The 22,516-nt window shown below is 48.5% G+C and overlaps 5 protein-coding genes across 5 annotated transcripts; 1 reads left to right on the top strand and 4 right to left on the bottom strand.

Moving 5' to 3' along the window:
- Positions 1-573: 573 nt before the first annotated feature.
- On the bottom strand, positions 574-2,324 carry GGS25DRAFT_518487 (FAD-binding domain-containing protein; the record flags this gene model as incomplete). The annotated part of the gene is made up of 4 exons (XM_049263549.1): positions 574-1,209; positions 1,261-1,646; positions 1,699-1,915; positions 2,079-2,324. 4 exons carry the CDS (start codon positions 2,322-2,324, stop codon positions 574-576), a joined length of 1,485 nt encoding a protein of 494 aa, XP_049120364.1.
- A 594-nt stretch (positions 2,325-2,918) lies between these two features.
- Positions 2,919-3,704, bottom strand: GGS25DRAFT_518486 (uncharacterized protein; the record flags this gene model as incomplete). The annotated part of the gene is made up of 3 exons (XM_049263548.1): positions 2,919-3,063; positions 3,135-3,351; positions 3,470-3,704. The coding sequence occupies 3 exons, from the start codon at positions 3,702-3,704 to the stop codon at positions 2,919-2,921; spliced, it is 597 nt and encodes a 198-aa protein (XP_049120363.1).
- A 3,249-nt stretch (positions 3,705-6,953) lies between these two features.
- On the top strand, positions 6,954-10,678 carry GGS25DRAFT_135923 (uncharacterized protein). Its single transcript, XM_049256270.1, has 3 exons — positions 6,954-8,375; positions 8,436-9,330; positions 9,406-10,678. Exons 1-3 carry the CDS (start codon positions 7,074-7,076, stop codon positions 10,464-10,466), a joined length of 3,258 nt encoding a protein of 1,085 aa, XP_049120362.1. The 5' UTR covers positions 6,954-7,073; the 3' UTR covers positions 10,467-10,678.
- A 939-nt stretch (positions 10,679-11,617) lies between these two features.
- GGS25DRAFT_135886 (DUF1709-domain-containing protein) lies at positions 11,618-16,819 on the bottom strand. Its single transcript, XM_049256269.1, has 6 exons — positions 16,643-16,819; positions 16,431-16,568; positions 13,814-16,369; positions 13,306-13,660; positions 12,495-13,231; positions 11,618-12,432 (listed from the first exon to the last, which is right to left on the bottom strand). Exons 1-6 carry the CDS (start codon positions 16,661-16,663, stop codon positions 11,971-11,973), a joined length of 4,269 nt encoding a protein of 1,422 aa, XP_049120361.1. The 5' UTR covers positions 16,664-16,819; the 3' UTR covers positions 11,618-11,970.
- A 1,427-nt stretch (positions 16,820-18,246) lies between these two features.
- Positions 18,247-21,999, bottom strand: GGS25DRAFT_135784 (plasma membrane H+-ATPase). Its single transcript, XM_049256268.1, has 4 exons — positions 21,527-21,999; positions 21,169-21,473; positions 20,885-21,108; positions 18,247-20,832 (listed from the first exon to the last, which is right to left on the bottom strand). The coding sequence occupies exons 1-4, from the start codon at positions 21,742-21,744 to the stop codon at positions 18,478-18,480; spliced, it is 3,102 nt and encodes a 1,033-aa protein (XP_049120360.1). The 5' UTR covers positions 21,745-21,999; the 3' UTR covers positions 18,247-18,477.
- Between the last annotated feature and the right edge of the window lie 517 nt (positions 22,000-22,516).

The raw sequence follows: 22,516 nt of genomic DNA, 5'->3' as shown, positions 1-22,516 counted from the left end.
CTAGATTTGACAAATTTGACAGATTTAACACCTAAACGTCTGGATAGAGCCACGAAAGGAGCTTCCAACGATGCGATCTTCGGACGTCGCAAACGCTTATTCCCGGCGGTCCACCATGTCTATTTCCATTGGATTGGCTCACCTTCATCCCCGATTTCATCATCGGGGAAGCTCCGCCGCCAAGCCCTCAACATTGACTATGAGGTTCAATTCGAAAGACATTCATATGTGTCATCCGTCGGGGTATCACGTGAACTCGATGACCAAATGATCATACAATATGGGATCACATGACTCCCTTCTGGCAATTCAGTACCTTGTTTTCGACCTATGAATCCGCCAAAGGTAAGAGTCCCAAACTGTTATGTGGAATATGATATTGCAATCACAGTTGAAAATGCAATTGATCCATCCAAAATCAATGTATGACTGGGTAATGTTACTTGAAAATAACTCGAGCTACGGATTTTCCCCTCCCCACCCCCCTATTTATAAGCTTTGAAATGGTGAATATCTGCCAACTTTGGTATTTTATTTGCCCCAAACTTATATGCACCCAGCCAGCTAGGTCTCTTACGCTACAGGTGCAAAGAAGCTGAAACGGCCCTTAGGATCGTACTTTTTCTTCAACGCCTTGAGCCGATGCTGGCGCCACTGCTCGTTGCCGTACCAGTTCTGCGGAGACTCGTTGCCAAAAGCATAATTAACATACACGTGCAACTCTTCGTTACCGGTACCCTGGTGAACAATATCACGAAGCTTATTGCCAAGCTGGGCTGCTTGCTGATCAAGTTCGTCACCAGCTGGCGTGTAAGTGATCAGTGGAGCAGTAAGAATGCTGTCGCCTCGGAAGGCGTACGCAGCAGAATTGCTGTCAACTGCCTGGACGCCCTGGACAGGGTAGGCCTCAAACATAAAAATCGAGCTAGAGAAGGGGGAGTCCCCCGAGACTTCAGCTGCAAAGGCAGCGTATGCTAGTTTCTGGGCTGGGACGTTGTACCTTTTGACATAGACGGGGAAGCGTGGGTTGGCGAGCCCGGACTTTTGACAAGGGGCAGACTCAAGGGCGATTTGAGTCCATCTGGCAAGGTCCCGATAGTCGCCCGATTCGGCATCAATCGAAATTGGGTTGAGGTCGTGGAAAGGCTTTGTTATGGCCGGGTCGACCGATTTGGCGCCTTCTTGGATGATGTAAAATAGGATAACAGGCTATGAAGTCAGTACGAAGAGAACAAAACAACGAACCGCTTCTTTGCTTACCTTGTCCGGGTCAATACCGGGGATGTTGAGCCAGTACGACCAGTTTATGATGTTGACAGGCACGGTAGAAAGGTGATCATTGGCGGCCTGGTAAATAGCTTCCACCTGATCGCCGCTAAATATCAGAGTCTCAATCGCCCAGTCGTACTGCTCAATGTCGTAAATCTTAGACGTAACAGAGGTGACGATGCCGAAGTTCTGGCCAGCGCCCTTCATAGCCCACCAGAGGTCCGAACTTGCATCGATCTTATGCAAGGTTCCGTCTGCGAGAACGACATTCATGGAGACAAATTGGTCTGCTGCAAGCCCGTAATGCCCCTGAAGCCACCCATGGCCACCCCCAAGCGCAGGCCCCAAGACACTCACACATTCACAGGTACCCGTTACTATCTCTAATATCAGCATCGAGGCCATGAGCTAGCACTAAGCATCACTTACCTGTCTGCTTTCCTGCGTTCCAAAGGGCATCAGTGACGGCCTTGGTCAATGTCCCTCCACCAACCGTTACCGTCTTCTGGTCCTCAGCAATGGTCACACTCGACAGCTGGCCCATGTAAATCTCGATCCCCCCTTGCATTCGGGCCAGCGTGGTGATGGCGGCGTGGGCGCCATTAAATGCCAGCACGGGCAGTTTGGCTTTGTTTGCATACCGGATCTAAATAAACAATGCAAGCGCCAGAGCGATTCCGTTACAGTCAGATTTTCGGGACTCGAGTAGCATAGGTGGCTGCGCCAAGACGGATGGCGGCAGAGAGAACGGCGAGAGATCCAGGGGAGTGGGAAATGAGAAGAAGCGAAAGAAAAAAAAAGCCACCTACCGTCTTTACGACGTCGTCTTCCACGGCAGGGACGACGGCAACGTTTACCTTGGGCTCGGCCAGGGCGGACCACCTCGTCGTGAGGGTGGTGAATTCGGTCGAGTTGGGATAGTACACCTTAGCTCCTGGTGATAGTACGTCTTCCAGGGCTTTCGCGTGCTGCTCGGGCGCCGCCGAGACACCGACGCCGGTGGCGGACATCGCAAGCGACGACGCTATGAGAGCGCGGATACTTAGCCAGCGCATTTTGACGACGAATAAAGGAGGTTTCTTGGGATATCTAACTTGAGAAGTCACGCGTCCATGCGCTACTACATATACGTGTATAGGTACCTACCTACCTATATACCTAGGCAGGTAGGCAAGACGTTGAAGTTCCAAGGCAATTCGGTATACATACAATCAATACAGGTTTACCCCCCTTACCCATTATACTAGTGCGATGCAGCTCTCATTCATCGCCGCGTCCAGACCTCGAGAGCTGAGGGAGAGTCTGCACTAGTATCGGTGCCTTTCCCCAGGTAGGTAAGTTGGGAGGTATTCGTGCAAATTGAGGTCCCCACCTACAGAGGTATCCTATGTAGGCACCAGCCTATAGCTGACGAATTATACCTTACATACCTATCTAATATACTCCAAGGAAAGCGCACACTTCGTAGATTTAGGTATACAGAAATGGCAATATGTTGTGAATTAATAGCTACATATATGTAGGCATCGACGGTATTTAAGCTAGGCTAATCACCCTCTGATATTTCAGTCATGGCTGTCAATGCCCATGCCAACCCTCCCCCTATCGAGATTCCCGTAGTCCGCCACGCAAGGATTACCACCAGACCTTCAAATTGTCACCCCCGTGATATTCGCCTTCACAGGACAGTCGGAGGGGGAAGAGTAGGTGATTGAAGTATTCGACCTCTCAACTACCTGGAGTGTGACATTCGTCTGGGCAAACATATTCGCCACCGTTGGCGTCGGGAAGTTTCTAGACAAACGGTGAGCCTTTGTCCCCCCCCCCCCAAACCAGAAAGGGACCAGGATCGAAGACAGGCTTACTCGGTATCCTTGTACATGTGCGTGAGCTCGAGGCCGAAGTTCGACAGCTCGGAGAGGTCTATGAACTTGAACTGGAAGGCTGCGCCGCGCTCGACCTTGCACGCGGAGTACTCCGTGCTGTAGTTGTTTAGCGGGCCCTGGGTCCGCGTGGCGCCGTCCCATTGCCAGCGGGAGTGGCAGGTGCAGGATTGGTTTGCGTTAGGGTCGTCCCAGTTGACTAGATGGCGGGTAAGTTGGATAGGTCAGGTCAGGATAAAGGTTGTGGTCTCGAGGGCAGTCAGGTAGATAGGCAAATGAGGATGTAGGGATGTAGTGAAGACTGTGATGTAACTCACATTGAATCTCACAACCGAGCAAGGAATCCCATATGTTCTTCTTGCATTCGATACACATATGCGTGAGCTGGAAAGGGTCGAGATGGAATTGAGCCAACTCCCAAGGCTTGTAGGCTACGCTTCTGATGGGGTGGTATGCATGCCTACCAGGGGATGGAGGTCGAGCAACTGCGGAGTGGAGGAGTAGAGTGACGGCGAGCAGTAGTTGCAATATAGGGGCCTTCACCCTGATCATAATTGAAAGATATTTATAATAGGGAGATGAGGTAACTGGGCTTAAGTTGGCTTCTAACTTCCGAGTTGAAATGTCTAGAAATCATCTCATTGACTAAATTTCTTGTATCATATGATACCCAGGTATTTATACCCGAACAAGCTTCCTCGCCGCCCATGAATAACCTCAGCAGAGACTTCAACAACTGTGCAACATTCCAGCTACTGCTTCACACACGTGTGATGAACCACCCTTGCACAAAGCTTTTTCAGTCCGAGGGAAGCACGACAACGATATGCGGCCAACCGAAACATCGTTATTTAGGAGATTTGCTACACGAGAGGTCTTGTACTCAGATCGAACCATAATATGAATGTTAGGTAGGTATGACTATTCTGAGCAATGAGCAGTATGACACAGTCTACTTCAGAAGTTCGTATGCATGATACTTACTACTTTCACATTATGAAACGTCTATCTGGACTTCAAGACGAACAAAATAGAAAGTATTTTCATCAGTGTAGGGATACAATTCTGATTCTAGGGGGGTCACATTGAGTCGTTTGCTGGTGCCTAGTGAACCACTGTTTGGAAAGGGGGGAGGATGTTCACTCGGCCTGCCTATGATGACCCTAGGGCAGAATGCATTATTACAATACAATTTATTTAAAATGAGATATCATACGGTGATAGTCTTTGTATTCACAATAAGGGGCCAGTTAGGAGTATTCCGATATCTTCACTTACTATAAGCTGAAAAGGGTTACCGGTATGTTGTAGATTTGTGGCTGGACTCAAATCTTATATGGACCGATTTGGTGTCTAATATTAGTTGATATGGCCGAAGACGGTATGTGGAAGTTGGGCCTTCTTCGGCTTATGGCTTTAGTTTTTTTCGGCGGTAATGTAGCAATTGAGTTGAATTTGAAACTGTAGATGTTGGTCTCCTATAAGCTACATAGGCATTTTGCTGGGACAATCTTGCTGGACCCCTATTACACTATACGATGTGATCTGCAGCAAGTAACGTTAAATTGTTTAAGCACCCTTTAGGGATCCTAGGTACCTGCACCTCAGTGTACATAGCTACCTCAGTGCTGTGGTGGGTCGAAACAGTATACCTAGTATACTACGCCTTACTAGTAAAGAGCCCAATGACGTATTTATGTACTGTACCCTCCAACCACAGGCTGGTTTTGGTTTTAGACTATAAATCTATATATAGCAGACACTAGTTAGGCTGAGGTTACCTCGAAGGATCCCCTCACTCCGCTTGCAGCTAGGCTTGAATTGTGAAAGATCTTAGGTTCAATGGTACTACAGTAGGTACATGTACATACTACATAATATGTGATATTACTACATATGTACCCTCATTGGGGGCTATCAGTTCGACATGAGGTTCAATGTCTGTCTGTCAACATTGAATGTCATATAATATATTGTTTACTTACCCTTGGTAGATATCTATCTTACACCATCTTTGCATGCAGTCTGATGTGAGAGGGAAATTACATACATACCTATCTAGGCTACTCCTCTTATCTCACACCTGTTTCTATCGAAGAAACTTACATGCCTAGTAGAGGCGCCATTGGGGCTGATGCCAATTTTCCCCCTTATGCATGAGGCTTTTTCCTGCATTGGACAAATTGATACTATGCAGGCGCACAGAAGGTAATCAGGGTCTCTTAACTGACCAGGTTGACCCGCTTGATCTGCCTACAAGAAAAGAACCAAGAATAGCACAGTTAGCTGGTTCAAGCTGCCATAGGTAGTACCTAATAGTTATTGTATTGGACATTACAACGTGTACATATGTTCAATCCATTGGGCTTGACTTCCATTGAAACGACATATCACTTTAGAGTACTAAAGGTTAGCATAGATCATTATTGGAGAAGGGAGAAAAAGAAAATAAAAGAAAAGAAACTCTGTCGTACATACACACCTACATTGAATCTGCCTAACCTACCTAGTAGTACCTACCTAGGTAGTATAGTACTTATGTATGTTGTACATCATGCGCAGGTAAGTACTGCCGACGTAGCAAAGAAAGAGCATTCATGTTGAGTATTAACTGAAACATTTACACAGTAGTGCTTTCTCGCGCAGCGATTTCTGAACAATGCGATCTTGATTTTTTGCTCACCTCTCATTTTTTTATTTTTTTATTTTTATTTTTTCAAATTTCTCTTCCTTATTAGGCTTCTCCCCATTTCCTGTCTCTTGACAACTTTGAACCCTTTTGTTTGTGCACTCTTTACATTGTACAATACTAGCACATGCACACTATAATATATATGACTTAACTAGACATCTTTTAGGTTAATTAACGCATGTTGCATGTCGTCGCATGGTCCTATGTATGTCTCCATTCTTTGTTATGTACATACCTGCATACATTGAAGTTCCTGGCCGTCAAGATCGCTTTGGGTTATCTTCCTATTATCACGCTCTTTTTTTCCCCTTCCTTTTTTAACTTGACGTCGATCCCTACTAGATACAACTATTGGTTCAGCCTATTTAGAACCACTGTTGCTTTGTCACCTGCGCCGTCCCTAACTGCCTAGGTTAGTAACGTCAGAAGTGGGAAGAGAGGAGTCTGAGGAGACAATTAGAATTGACAAACTCGGGATTTTTTTGAAACCTAACCCGTTTTATTATATACAATTGTCAATCAAATCAAACCACGCCGAGTTAGCGAGTTCTATTCATTCATTCATTTATACGACTGGGGAAGATAGATAACCTCTGGCCGGCCATCTGAACCCACCTGGGCCACCAGTACATACTCAGTACCCAGTACCCAGTATTCAGTACCCAGCACCGGGTACCCAGTACTAGGTACCCAGGATTCCCTTCCGACCTACCTACATTAGGTACCGATTCGAATAAGCCAACACCGTGACTGAACATTGAAAGCAAGCACCTGGAGACTGGAGTACATGTACTGGAGCTACTGGATCAACTGGATCAACTGGATCAACTGGGGAAGAGGAAACATCGTCAGCACAGCCCCCCCTTTCAGCACTTGCAATCCTTGTACAAGTACAATACAACTGTAGAGGGGTTGCATGTGCGAATCCAATATCCCCCGCGACGTAGCTCAAATCAGAGCCGGTACCTTTTGCGCAGAACAATTCCATATCACTACTTCTGTGCTTTGCCTCATTTTCTCAATTATTTAGGTTAGCTTGTTTACTTTTACACTTCTAAGTAGATTTGCGACTGTAGAAAAGAGAGAGAGTGTGTGTGTGTGTGTGAAAGAAAGAAAGAAAAAAAGAGAAGAAAAAAGAAAGGAAAAAGAAGAAGAAGAGGTAGTACGTGCAAAGAGAGAAAAAGCTCAAATCTACGTCAGTGAGTGCGAACTGACACGATAATACCATTATGCCCTCGTTCGGTCGCATTGGCAAGCATAGCAATCGTTCTCAGCATAATTTGGTTGAGCAACAGCAACAGCAACAGCTCCATCTTCATCATCAGCAACAACAGTTCCAGATTCAGCAGCAACAGCTTCAGCACCAGCAACAGCAGCATCAGCAACAGCTTTTGTCCCATCAACAACAGGTAGCGGGCAGTGGAGCTACTGCACCGCCCCATCACCCTCATCAACAGCAAGCCAGTACCACCGCTACTACCACTACGCCTATTACAACTGCTACGCCTGCTAATACTTTTTCTTCTGCTCCTCCTCCCGTGCCTATTTCGGGACCTGCACCTTCAATCAGCGGAGGAGGACGTCGACCATCTGCCGCTGGTATACCTATTTCTCTAGTTGGCAACATCTCTGTCCCTGTATCCGGCCCCAATTCTGCTGGCGAGTCCAATATTACGCCGTCTTCAGCCTCGTCAATCGGCCTAAGCTCTAGTGAGTCTTTTCAGCAACAGCTGCCACCACCGCAGCCCTCACTACCACCACAGCAAGCCGATAACAGGTCCATCCAACCACAACCACAGCAGCAAACTCCACATATCTCCTCCTCACATCAGCAGCACCAGCACCAGCACCAGCAACACCAGCACCAGCAGCACCAGCACCAGCAACACCAGCACCAGCAGCACCAGCAGCAGCAGTACCAGCAGTATCAGCACCAGCATCAGCATCCACACCCGCACCACCCTCAATTAGGTATCCAGCAACAAAGCCAGACGGGCCATCCCCTAGAAATATTCGGATCCAACCCAAATAATTTACCCACTAATTCAATACCCCTCAATCAAGCCGGTGCTGCTTACACCGCGCGGCAGCAGCCCCACGATAATTTCGCTGAATTAGTGTCTCGCTCCCAGTCTGCAAGATATTCCCAATTAAACCCACTTCAGACCCAGCAACCATTTGGTATCGCTTCGAGCTCGGTTGACAGTTTACCCCATACCGTTTCTTCTCCTGCTATCCCTCCCAATCAGCCATCCATACCACATACACAAACCGCCCCCACTGAAACAAAGCGATCAACTCGGAAATTGCTTAAGAATATCCTATCTGGTAACTCTTCCTCCACCAGCAGGCCCACTTCGGACCACTACCCGGACGTTTCTTACGATAATTCTGGCTTGACTCGTCGACCTTCCAAACGTGCAAGTAACACACCTAGAGGGAATTCATTATTGTCACGACCTGTCGACCACCCCGATTGGGTCTCGCCACAATCCACTAGTTCCCGTAGTCACCACTCACCAATCCAGCCAGTATGCGATCTCCAAGATATCTCCTTTGTAGTTAATTCTAACCAAGAGTTATTTTTATAGAACCGTTCAGATCCACCTCAGAATACAATTAAGCAAGTTCCTGTCGAGTCCGACACAGAGACTGACTCTTCACCCTACGGCCGCGACGACCTTGTTTTCCACCAACAGCAAGCTATCGCTCAACACCAAGCTCAACTACAAGCCCAGGCTCAGGCACAGGCACAAGCCCAGGCTCAGGCGCAAGCGCAAGCACAGGCACAGGCACAGGCACAGGCACAGGCACAAGCTCAAGCTCAAGCTCAAGCAGCCCAGGTACAGGCGCAAGCAGAGCAATCGCCATACGCTGGCCAAATTATTGTTGACCATACCCCAAATCAGTACCCATACCCTCCTAATTACGAGCAATACCAATTAGGAGATCGTCGGCCATCTGCTTTTACCGGGCATCTCAGTACTGGAAGCTCGCAGCCGCCCAACCCAGAAACCATTTCTCAGGTGTCATATGAGTCGCTTGAATCTGATCCAGAGCAACAGCAACTACCAGTCAGCTCACAACCTACTCAGGACCCATCCTCCGTAAAACTTACACAACAGGGCCAACAGCATCCACCAAACTCGCAGCAATCGTCGACGCTAACGGACCAGACGCAGAACATGGCACCCCCGGCTGGAGGATCTGGTCAGACCCGTAGAACTGGAGACCAAGACAAGCCAATGCGCTCCGTCGAACCCCCTCCGGGCCCTCCACCCGGTTATAGACATAGCCAAGGGCCAATGAATACAATGGGTTCCCTTCCACCACCTACGCCAAGTGTATCAGGTACACCACAGAGCTATCGTACTAGCGGTGTACCGGACCGGGCGCAGTTTGATGGGCCTGGCGCCGAGGGTCGTAATAGTCCCCAGCCCGCAGCAGGTGGGGACGCCGACCCGGAGAAACAATTCAAGGACCTATGTATGAAGCCGGGTCTTTTTTTTTTTTTTTTTCCTCCATAGCCTTGCTAGGCAAAGTACTTACTTTATATTGCAGTGACCAAGTACAAGAATGTGAAGAGGCTCTATTTCGATGGTAAGGCGCAGATCGAACAGTTGACTTCTCAAGTCGAACAATTACAAAATGCCGTTGCGAATCAGAGAATGTCTCAGTCTCGCACAGCACTCGATGACAACGAGTATTCAACCCGTTTTAATCGTCTTAACGGCGCGGTTAACAACCTGGCATTTAATATTCGTAAAGATTGGCGAACGCTGCCAGGTTGGATCGAGAGGTATGTTAGCCCAGAAGCGATCAAGACCGGCAAACAGGAGATGACTGCAGTTGGGCGGGCTATTATCGTTCGATGGATAGTGGAAGAGGTTTTCAATAAGTGTTTCCATCCTGGTTTGGACTTCCACGTCAGCGCCAGCTTGAAACAAATAGAGCAGAATATCCGAAGGTTCTCGTACACACTAAACAGCCAGGAAGAATTCGATGCGTTAACAGCTAAGGTCGTGAATTGGCGAATGGCCACTTTGGAAGGACTCCAACAGGTGCTCAATTCGCCTGAAAGCGCTGAGTATCGCGCCGATTTCACCAAGATGGCCACCAACAATCTCACGGCCACTCTATTTCAGTATCTCACGGATCCGCCCCCGGCAGGCGTAGACGGTAGCGCTTCGATGATTGTTGAGTTAGCAGTGGGCATTGCTGCCAACCTACCCTTAGAAAGCCGAGATGTAGCCATTACTTATCCCCTCCCTGGAGACATCGTGCAACCCGACTTCATGGAACCGGAGAAGACGGGCTTGCCTCCTTTACCGGACGCCCCAGAAGACGTGGAAGAGAACAACGATAAGGACAGCGAGAAAACTGCTGCCGCTAAACGAGAAAAGACAAAAAGTGGTATGTTGACAATGCTCAGCGGGACACCGTATCCCGGGAGCAGAAAAGGTAGCACGGCTTCGGTTAATACTGACACGGCATCCTCGACAGCAGCAGGGGTACCACCACCACCCAAAGACGCTTCCAAGGTTCGGTTCGCTGGTTTCTTAGCAGTGGAGGTAAGAGGGCGACAGGTCTTGGTAAAGGCCCCGGTATGGACACTAGGTTGAACCCGTTAAAACTGAGTGCATTTGCATTGAACACTCTGGATAAATAGGGAAGGGGGGGAGGGGACAAAGAAGGGAGATGAAGGACGGGGCTATCTCGAGCAACGAGAGATCTCAAGTTACTGGTTTTTCCTGTTGTTGTTTCTATCTTGCAGTGGAGGGTCTCAAGTCGAAAAGGAATATATATCCCCGAGAAAGGCTAGATGTGTGGTATGATATCTGTGTGCGTGGGATGTATGCATGTGTGGATAGGCGGATGTAGTGTAGTGTAGGGTAGTAAGTGTGGCATAGGTGAGAGCTACTAGGTAGTCGATACCTACCTAATATATCTTCTATACCCAGGGATAGAAGTCATGTTGATTCAGCTACCTGGGTGCCTACTCAAATACTGAAGGAAAAGACAAGATGAATCATAAGGTTTCAATGCTAGGTAATTAATGCGAGACATGCGAAAACGAAGCTGTCTTGGCCTCTGCCCAGGCACCTAGCAAATAGGTGTAAGTAGTATAGTATATGAAACTTTTGGTACCACTTATTACTTATCACCAAGTGCTTGCTTATGGAATTTCTTGATACAACATACTTATGTAGCATGTCTGCAGGTGTCATCACAATTCCTATAGTAGTACAACCACATAGATTAGGCACATACACACGTAGTAACAGAAACACGCATAAAAGACTTCAATGGTTCAGTAGTAGTGGATTTTATTATAATCAAGTCAAGCAAGTCAAGCAAGCACGCACGCACCAGCCAGCACGCAATGCCTTAAAACACAGCCTTACAGACACAGACGGATAGACAGACAAGACAAGAAAAGACTTGATCTTTCGCCATCCATTGGTGTAAAAAAAGAACTCCCCTAACACTTTAGATATATGTAAGCCCTCAAAAACCACACATCCCACCACCAAATACACGCCATCACTCCTTAGCTTACTAGACTTCAGAGCTCCAGGCTTGCTGTTGTTCTTCTTTCGGGGGGAGAGGGGGGGCCGGGGCCGTTGTTTCCATTCTCCATTCTTTTCACTCTCCTTATTTTTTTTTCCTTCTCCTCCTCCTCCTCCTCCTCCTTTGAATCTTTTGCAACTTGCATCAAAGGGGGCCAGCCATGCGTGCTGAAAGTTTTTTTGAAAAAAGGGGGAAAGAAAAAAGGGGGGGAGACAGTGATTAATTAGAAATGTACAATGAAAGAGCTTTTCTGAGGCAAAGCCAACACCTCCATAAACAGGGGAAAGAGGGGTGTGTTGCGTGTAATGGCTGACCAGCAAACGGTGGTGCAGCAATAGTCCATTCAAGACAGCCAATGCAGGCTTCTGAATGAACAAACCTTGTGAAGAATTGGATGGCAGGGTGGAAAAGCGAAAGTGTAGCCGTGCCGTAATGCTGATCATCAAGTCATACGCAGATCAACATGTGCATTATCATATCGGGCATGATTTTCGTTTTCTCATTTTCTGTGGCCAGATAACAATGGTGAACACTTGCCGCGGCCAGGTCAGACGTTTAGACAATCATGCTCTTAGTCCTTGAATGAACTCGTCTACTGTCAGCACGCTTGCGAAGCATCTCTTCCCTCTTGAGGACAAGTTCACACCACTTGCGACGACCAGTAGGGGCATTTCCACTGTCCTCTTCCTCGCCAACTCGGCCGATGACATCACCCAAGACATCCATCCAACCGTGCTTGTCTTCGCGGGTATCGGCATAAAAGTCAATAATCTCGCCATTGTTGAAGCGGATACGGAAGCCTTCTTCGACAAACATGTAGCCCTCTTCCTCTTCTGCGAATGCAGAACGACGTCTCTTGCCACCGCGACCGGTAGTCTCAGGGTCAACTAGTTGTCGACGGTCATCAATGAGACGCTTGGCATTAGAGAGGTTGATTGTCGCACGAGGTTGACGTGTGGTCTCGTGATAGGCAGTAAGCTTGGTGCCAACAAGCTTGAAGTAACGACGACGCCAGTACTATTTGCAAGGTTAGTAATCTTCAACCACTTCGAGGGACTTATATTAGCATTAGAACTTACAGGGCAGTCACCGCCTTGTTGACTCAAGTGGCCTTCCCAGTTTCTGCTCAGTCTCTCCTCAGCAGCCTTGAGTTCTCGGATACAGTTGTTCATGCTCTTAGGCATTTCGTCATCCAAGGAGCCCTTGGGTCGTGGCACGAAGAGTAGCTGTACTTCGAGTTTGCCGATCTTGTAAGGTGCTCGACGAACGACTGAGTTGCTGGGAACTCCAGCACGCTTGCTCTTGACGCTACTGGCAAAGGCAGCTTCTTCGGTAGCCCACTCATTGAAGGCAGCAATCTCAACCATGTAAGGACGACCATAGCAACGCGACTCATGCTCCTTAAGGCAGACATAGGAGCGCGCGAAGGTACCATCATCAGCTGCGAGTGGGGAGAGTAGATCCCAAGCAGTAGGCACAACACTTCTCTGTTTAGCAGCAGCATCTCGCTGAGCTTGAGCATACGCTTGCTCCTCCGCACGCTGGCGAGCCTCCATTTCCTTTCGCTTCTTGGGACTTGCAAAGACGCGAGAAAAGGCCGAAGACTTAGGCTTTGATACTTTGGTGGGTGAGAGTGGGACATCCTGAGGGGCGGGTCGTTCCAGCTTTACGTTGAGGGTAAGTTGAAATTCAAGTTCATTAGGGACAACAAGCTCAAACTCCTGGCCAATCGGTGCATTGCGAGCCAACTCGAGCCAAGATGTGGTGACACAGTGTACACCATTGTCCAGGGTAAGGCTGAACCATGTTCGTTCATCTGATACAAGGTTAGTACTTCATCAAGACTTACTGGACAAGACAAGCTTTTTGCTTTCTGGGCATGGAACTTACTCTTGGGTAGGGGAAGGTCAAGATCTTTCACACCCATCACCTTCACAAACAGTCTTCCTCTCTCACCACATTCTTCAGTGGCCAGCTCAGGAGCCTCTTCTTCGGGCAGCGAGTTCATTCCGGTTGCGTTGCTCTCTCGGCCAGGCAAAGGTGGCACCTGACCACCAATGCTCGGGCCGTGTCGCTTCTTGATACTCTTTCTGTGCTTACCGTTCCAAGGCTCAACAGTCCACGACTGTGGCCTCTGCTGCTTAATTGGTGAGTTACCTGCTGATCGGGTTCCGGGTCGTGTTTCGTCAGTTTCTTTGTCACTGGCAGTCACAAGCTTTGTATTTTGGCGCATCAGGTAACCGCGCTGTTTGTGAACACCATGGTTAGTATTCTGAGATGCTTGGAATGGTGTGATGGAGAGTTCGTTTTTTGTGGGAGAATGAATTGGGGTTTGTTTTGTTGAGAAATTGGAGGTGGGTTTGTCCTCATGTATGGAGGGGAGGTTACTAGTTCCTACCTTTTGTGCCTCGATAACCCTCTCGAAATCCTGATCGAGGCTAAGTCCCAAATCGAGGTCCAGAGTTAGGCTCCGCTCTTTGAAGCTGGGATGACGTTCGAGGAAATCGTCACCAGTAGGGACCTCAAGATGGCCAGGTGCTAGGTCATGAGAGAGCCGGCTACGATGTCGCTCTGGAATGGGGGGGACTATTGGCGCTATCTCGCGGCTTACTTGTCTACGGGCTTCGCGCATGGCCATAATATCAGAAGGAGTTGCGGAAGGGCGAGTCTTGAGCTTAGATCCGGAGGTGGACTTAATGGTTGCTTCTCGCTCTGGAATTGCCGGGGATTCAATGAGAAAATCCTCAAGATCATCCTCAGATAAGGATATTCCCTCCTCTAGCTCTTCTTCTTCTTCATCTTCTTCTTCCTCTGATACATCGTCCTCTGTTTCGTCCTCTTCGTCATCGGGGACAGGATGATGAATAACGGATTCAGGAGTGCCGGGTTCTTCTTCCTCCTCATCTTCGTCTTCGGGCTCGCCCCAACCGGAGCCATCATACTCAGGCTTTGAAAACAACTTTGGTGGGGTGGCGGGCCGTTGCAGATGGACTTGTGGGTCAGACGTCTTACGAATCTCTGAATAAGTAAGGGCACCCGCGTCCTTGGGCCTTGGTAGCATGTGCGACTGCAAGCTGCGCGTAAATTCCGCATCCTTATACGGATTATTTATCTGCGGTAGCGTCGCACTGAAATTCGTGATGCCGCCTTCAGACACGGGGCTAACTGCTCGAGGAGTTGTCACTTGATCTTCCACAGATTGGCCGGCTGCAGGCTGCGGCTTGTGCATCTCATCTGAGTAATGGCTTTGGCTGTCCGTATCATCGTCGTGCTCATCATGCTCATCATGCTCATCATGCTCATCCTTCTGTGATACATCATCTCCATCCGAGCCATCATCGCCGTCTTCACCGTCCTCAGATCGTTGGTATAGATCGTATACATCGTCTTTGTCATCCTCAGTCTCATGAATTACTACGCTATCCTCCATTTGCTCTGTGATATCATCAAGAACAGAGTCTTCGATGCTAGCAATAGGGACATCGGGGTCGTAAGGAGCTGCGTGAGCAAGACTCGAGTCTGGACCCGGCGAGTTGAAAGTAAAATCAGACTCCCGCTCCATCGTCTTATTGCCATTAACACGTCGAAGGATGGATTGGCGAGAGATGCTTGGAAGTTGGTAATCCATGTCAAGTCCGGATAGATCACCCAGTGTGTCATCTTCCTCACTAGTTACACCATCAAGCTCTTCGTGCCTTTCATGGTCAGGGGTAGGACTCGTAACTCTTTCACGAGCTCCGGCTCGTCGCATTCGACGCTCTCGTTGTTGTTCCGCGAAGGTCTTCGAGCTGGCATCAGATTTGGGGCTAGTCTCATCGAGCATCATGAGCTTTAGCCGCTCCTCCAAAGACATGCTGCCATTGCCGATGTTGTGTAGCTCGGACTTGCTTACCGAAGCTGGTGGCGGCGAGGGGAGACTTCGGGGAGAGCCAAGCATACGCTCTGCTGTGGCAGAGAGTCCGTTAGAAGAAGACGCTGATTGAGATCGCGCGTGGCCCATTCCTGGAAGAGGGGGGAGCGGTCGATGGTCGCTGCTAGAAGCAGACGAGTCCGTTCGACAATGCTGTGACTGTGGTGAGGATGCTTGTGCTAAAGTGCCTTCAGGCATAGGGCTGCTGTCGTAGCGCGCATCTCTGTCCTGACGCCAATCATCAGGACCAACGACAGGGGTCTTATCCGTGTCTTCCAGAGTGGCGTCGAAACTATCGTCTTGCACTTCACCATCTTCTCCAGGATAATGGCCATAGATATAGTCTTCATCCTCGTCGTCTTCAAAGCTGCCTTCTCGAGAGTTGGTTCCAATCGAGGACAGGTCGGGAGTTGCCATCTCATATTCATTGATTTGAGGTGGTGCAGCATCAAAGGTGACAGATTTAGCATGCCGGTGGAGTGATTTACCGCTTGGAAGCTCGTGGGTTTCGGACGCCGGGTCAGAGAAGACATCGTCAGTCTGGGAATCTTGACTGCTCTTGAACCGAGCTGAGGATAAGGATGACTTCATGGGAGAGAATTGTTCTTTGCTTGGGGATCCTGGGCTAGTAACGCCCGGCATTGGCCGAGAGCTACCCTTGGTAGGGCTGTAGGAACCACTATTCTGGACACTGTTTTGACTTTCGGAACGAATATGGCTTGGTCGAAGGCCAGGGACACCGCTGCCAGTGAACGCATTGCCCTGGACTTTAGCGAGAGGGCGCTCAATTGTTGGTATACGTGTCGGGTCATACTCTAGCTTTTGCTCCCGGGCAAACATGGTGCTGTTCTTTACGCGAGATGCCTTTTGCAGGCGCTCAATAGAAGAGCGCCTATTTGGCGAAGGAGATCCATTGCGACCAGCATAGAGATCGTTTTCCGGCCTGCCATTAGCATTGCGATTCTGCCAGAAAAGACGAGGGGAACTGGTGCTGTCCAAGGGGGATGATTGGAATGGCGATGAGTCGGTGTTGAGACCCATTTTCTATGAAATGCGTGTTAGCAATGGATGGTTTGAGACAAGCTGATGCAGGCTAGAAACTTACCTTTGGAGATCCGGTCCAGCTTGGGGAATTGCGTCGCTGTTCTGTGGCTGATATTTCAGATAGCGGACGAGGAATGCTACTCTTAATTGGCGATGTGATGGGTGTGTTGTTCTTAGAAATGCGCAAAGGTTGCGTTACCTAAAGATGGAGTTGTCAATTGGCTATTCCTCTATTTTTCTGCTGGATGCATAATATGTAGGTAGGTTACTTACTGGTTGCTCATCAGAAGCCATGTTGGCAGATAAGGACTTGCAGATTGGGGTTCAATTATGGCCAATTCATGTCACCCAGAGGGGGGATTGAAGAATACAGAGAAAATGAGTACGCTCGCGGCGTTGGCGTGATGCGAAGCGCAATGCCGTTGTGTTGTTTGTAGTATGCGACGTAGAACGATGTCAAAGGGAAGAGTGGCTTTCAAGGAATGCTATTGTGTGTTGATAAGAGATCAATCAATGTTTACACGCGATTCAATCGAGATCTACGTGAGACGGGCGTATGGATTGTTGTGAGATGAGAAAAAAATAAAATAAAAAGAGTATGTAAAATTAGAAGGTCAAGTAGGTAGAGAAAAGTAACCAAACTATGACCAAAGACTGTTTATTTGTTTCCTTTCCTATCTTTTTTTCCCTCTCAGCCAGAAAAGAAAAAACGAGGAAATGTGTGTGGTGAGGATGAAGATGTTGATGGCAGGTGGTCGACGGTTGAGATCGCAGGTGTAGGAGGTTATTTGGACGGCGGTGGATGTAAACAGACTTGAGGAAAGTGGGGAGTGGGGGATAGCGGGCCAAGTCTAGTTGTCCCACCAAAATCACAAGCGCCCGCCGCTAAAATCTATGCAAATCCAAGTACAAGACAACATGTACTACATAATAGGCACTGTTTTCCAAGGGGCTCCCCCAGTTGCTGTTGCCCAGTCAACAATCCTGATGCACGGGCCACAAAGTCGTCTAAGGCCTTTGATTGGTCAGAAAGTTGAATTAGGCTTGTAGATACCTGTGCAACATTATGCAACATCTGAAATCCTGATTCGAGGCAAATGCAAGAAGCTGCAAGAGCTGCCACCTGCATCTCGGCAACCTGCGCATGTATCCAGTCGGTACCTTATCCGGTGTGCACATAGCGATGATATTGGTATAGCTTTTACGTTTAACATGTTTCACCTACTGACCTACATGGTAGTACACACAGAATCCTATGTACCAGACAGGTAATGTTTATACGTACTTTTTCTTTTTCTTTTTTCAAAAAAGTCTCCATTTACCCTGATGCATTACATACACTATACATATGTATTAACTATGCAGATGAACTTGCATACATACCTATGCATACATACATACATACATACATACATACATACATACATACATACATACTACATATGTCCGGTCCTACATACCTACATGTACATACGACATACGAATATATACATACCATGGTACGCCTCAAGATACAATACAACATTGAAAATATCTAACCTAGATAGACTCGACCGTGTTGATAGGGAACCTATCATAGTATGGTTCATGGAATGATCGACACCGACACCGACACCGACACACACGACTCTCCACTTAACCTCTGCACTTGACTAACACTAGCATCGCACCTAGGGACCTCCCAGGTCCTCCCTACGTTGATAGTATTGATACCTAACCTACCATGTAGCTAACTATTACATACAGTACCTGATTAAGTGCCTACATGAAGCACCAAGGAAAATAGGGTAATAGGTAATAGGGTCATCCAGTCACAGCAGATACGAGGTAGAATGTGCAAGACATAAAAAAGGGCATAACAGTCTGAACATGTGAACAAAAGAAGCCGATCTTTTTATTGTCGAGGGCGAGTTACATAAAGTACATAATCATGATAGCTGCACGTACCCGCAAAGAGAACGACGAGTTTGTTGAAAAAAGCAAAAGCAAAGTAAAAAAAAAATAAAAAAAAATAAGACAAATCCTTATCATTGAATATGCACCACCCAATATGAGAAAACCCGAACCCCATGCTCCTTTGGATATCATTCTAGTCTAAACCTGGCCAATTACTCCTCTTCTTCGACTACTTGCTTATGAGCGATGTAGAAGCGGTCACCACCCTTGTCGTCACGCTCATGCTCTAGCGCAACCTTGCTCAGATGTGTGAGGATGTTCTCCATCATAGTATCTTGCGCAGACCTCTTCTTACGGCCGAGGTCGTTGAGGCTCTTCATACGTGTCATCATCTGGTAGATGATAGCAATGACAATGACGCAGGCAATCGAGTACACCCAAACCACCACAATGGTCACGATATCCGTTGCGCCGTTTCCAGACAACTTAGAGGACAGCGAGGCAGGGCTAGAAGGCTCACCCTCACCGCCAGCAAACCACCCGAAAGCAGCGAATAGCGATGCGAGAATATCAACACCGAAGATGGCACTGACCAATTGCCACGAAGGCCTTGTCTCGAACCCACGAGTGACAAAGATGAGCCAGTTTTCTGTAAGCGATACCTGCAGGAAGATGATTTCTTGCACCGAGCCATAGTGCTGAATGACGCCACCTCCCGGGAGCCAAAGCGTGCCGCGAAGGATCCACGTCCCGAGAGCAAGTAGAGCACCAAGTACAACACTAATAATCCAGATCTTGGGGAGTTGCCATTCTACGGGTCGTTTCTCGTAATGCGCAGTGTCGTAAGCAACAGCAATAGTAGCCAAGTCAGCGAATAGTGCCAAAAATACAATAAGGTCGGCGCGGATGGTTTCGTTGATGATGATCATGGTAGTGACTAGGTAGATCTCCAAATGCAAGCAAAGAGCAATTCGATACTGTATATAAGCCTTCATGCGCTGGAAGATTTGACGAGAGATCTTGATAGCCGAGACGATAGTGCTGAGGCCTGGAGCGAGGAAGACGATATCTGCGGCCGCCTGAGCAGCCTCGGTAGCGCCCTCGACGGCGATACCACAGTCAGACTTCTTCAGCGAAGGTGCATCGTTGACACCGTCACCAGTCATCGCCGTCAAGTGGCCCCGTTGTTGAAGCATCTCCACTACCTGGTACTTGTGTTCAGGGAACACCTCAGCAAAGCCATCGGCTCTCTCGCACAGGTCATGGATGGCCGTGCCAGCCATGTCACTGTGGAGAAGCTTATCGGAATTGTAGACCTTGGTTCCTAGGGCCAGCATGCGACACGTTTCCTTAGCAATAGCAATAGCATCACCGGTCAACATCTTGACGGAGAGACCGAGGGCCTGTGCTTCGGCAATGGTTTGAGCGGTGTCGGATCGGGGAGGGTCAAAGAGAGAAATCATGCCAAGCATCTCCCACGGGCCATCTTCCTCTTGGACGGCAACGGCAAGCGAGCGGAAACCGCGGCGGGCAAATTCAGTAGCCTTCTCTCTGAAAAGAGCGGATTGCTCTTCACTGCAGTTAGTCAAGGCCAAAACAGCCTTAGGAGCACCCTTGGCGCAGGTATAACGAACACCCTCATGGGTGCAGATAGCCGTAATTCTCTTAGAGACGGGATCGAAAGGGGTAAACTTCTCAGTCTTCCAGCCTTCGCTGATCATCTCCTTGGCCTTGGGGTATCTCTTGAGAGTGAGAATTGTGATTTTATCAATGGGGTCAAGTGCCTTAATGTTGTGCGATGAGGCCAGAGCTGCGACTGCCATCATCCAGTTAATATCAACGCCTTCCATGACAAAAGGTTCACGGACGGAGAGCTGGTTGGCAGTCAAAGTGCCCGTCTTGTCTGAACAAAGGATATCAACACCAGCGAGCGACTCAATAGCCGTCAGCTTTTGTACGATAGCTTTCTCCTTGGCGAGGTAGGCGGCACCAACTGCCAGGGTGGTTGTAGTGACGACGGGCAAACCAACAGGTACACCGATGATCAGTAGAATGAGAGCATAGGTTAAAAGGTTATTCGAGCTTTCCTCTGGGAACACAATGTTGAGGTTGCGATAGAAACCTCCGATCCAGGCTGCGAGGATCCAGAAAACGACGAGGACGAGAAGAGTAGTTCCGATTGAGTCCATGATAGCCTTGAAGTGACCGGAATCCTTAGCACCTTGGACGAGGCTAGCCGTCTTTCCAACAAAAGAGGCTTGTGCACCAGCAGTGACTACACCGTATGCCTTGCCTCGCTTGCAGCCAGTAGTATAATAGACAGTATCAGTCATATATTTATCAACAGCGAGGGATTCGCCAGTGATAGCACTCTGGTCGATAGCGACTATGGCGTGGCCAATATGGGGGGTGCCTTCATCATCCCCTTCTTCAAATTTCTCCCGACGAGGCGACGTGACGTCCTGGGCTGTGAGTTCCGCTTGATACTGAGCTTGTCCGTTGGGGTTTTCATATTCGCAGATGAGACGGGCATCGCCGGCGACGACGTGGCCTTCTTCAATGATGATCTATTATTGTTAGCGAGTAATCCCACAGGAAACGTTAAGGATAGGGACTCACGATGTCGCCCGGCACAAGTTCCCTGGCCTTGATTTCTATCTCATGGCCATCCCGAACGACGCGGGCTTTCATAGCAATATCACCCTTCAAGCTGGCAACTACATCGGCGGCCTGCTTTTCTTGGTACCAACCAACGACGGCATTAAGCAATAGGATACCGATGATGATAGCAGCATCCAGCCAATCCTGCATGCCCAGAGCAATGATGACAGCAACCTCCATAACTGTTGATTATATTAGAATCAGATCATTCGGTTTAAGCAGCAGACGTAGGTAGTACGAACCATAGAGAACAGGACCGCGGAAGAAGCCGATGAACTTGAGAAGCATGTTCTCCTTCTCAGTTGACAGCTCATTCCATCCAGTGTATTTCCGTCTTCGCTCGACTTCCATCGACGAAAGACCATCTCTGATGTCCGTGTTCAACCAATCAGTAGGAGTCTCAAAGTCGGTCAGAGAAGCTTCAGTATAGCCAGTCTTTCCGCCTCGCCAAAACGCCCACCATGGCCTCTTCTCGTTCTGCTGCGAGAAGTCCTCCTCCCCCACTTCCGCATTTGCATCTCTATATGTGTCGACATAGCGGACCAAGCTAAACACGCTGATTAATACCGGGACTTCTGTGACATGAGAGGGGAAACATACGCTCTATACTCATCCAAGTATGGGTTGTCGCCATGGTTGCTAGTGCTGACATTGTTGTTCCTCTCGGTCTCCGTCAAAAAACTACCAGCCTCTAAGTCCTGATCAGATGCATTGGCCGCCGCCTCAGTCTCAGCGATCGTAGTATCAATATTCTGAGGTGGGGCACTGCCTCTCTGACGACTGTTGAAGGCCTTCATTATTTTGAAATTGGGTGCCATTGTGACCCGAAATACAGCCCAGCTGTATGAAGAAGTGAAAAAAATAAAGGAGACGGAGGGAGAAGAGATGTACGGAGGGTGAGGGAGGAGAGGAGGCGAAGGTGGAAGAGATGAGACAACACAAACCTCATTTCTGAAGGCCGGAGGATGCAGTGCCTACTTATACGAAATACCTACAGGTGAGATGAGCGAATATGTGAAGCCGTCATCGCAAAACTCTTGGCGGCCTGAAGGGTTGCTCTGAAGCACCCCGGGGAAGCCATCTACAAGGTAACATGCTCCACAACGAGAGTAGAAATGCCGGCTTTAGTCAAAGGCGGCAACTTGGTCTTACTCTAGTTGTAGGTATCTAAACCCTCATTCATGATGAAGCCTTGATATCGGATGAGTTGACCTATCAGAGATCTAGGAAGCGTAGTAATGGTGGTAGGGGTCTTTCCGACAAAAAGGCCCGTGGTAAAGTGTCGATCCGTTTCGAGTCGACCAGTGCGGCTACTTCGACATAGTTCAAATGGTAGTATTTAGCCAAGACGCGCGCAAATATCGCGGCTATGAAAATACCTCACCGGGTGCGGTTCATTCGTTGATCGATCTCACACACCAGGTCTGGGGTATCGTGGAAAGTCTACGTAGTCCCCCGGCTGTAGTTTCAGCACTGATGGTATGAAACCACCGCTTACTGAACATGGGAGAGCAGCACGTGACGCGATTTACTATTTATGGTCCTTGTCCATGAAGAAACGTAAAGCGGGTTGGTTAAAACAGAGTCTGG

Source organism: Hypoxylon fragiforme (genome assembly GCF_022984875.1).
Source record: "Hypoxylon fragiforme strain CBS 206.31 chromosome Unknown GGS25scaffold_2, whole genome shotgun sequence".
Classification (NCBI taxonomy): domain Eukaryota; kingdom Fungi; phylum Ascomycota; class Sordariomycetes; order Xylariales; family Hypoxylaceae; genus Hypoxylon; species Hypoxylon fragiforme.
Note: the sequence above shows the minus strand (reverse complement) of the source record. Positions and strands in the feature narration are given on the sequence as shown.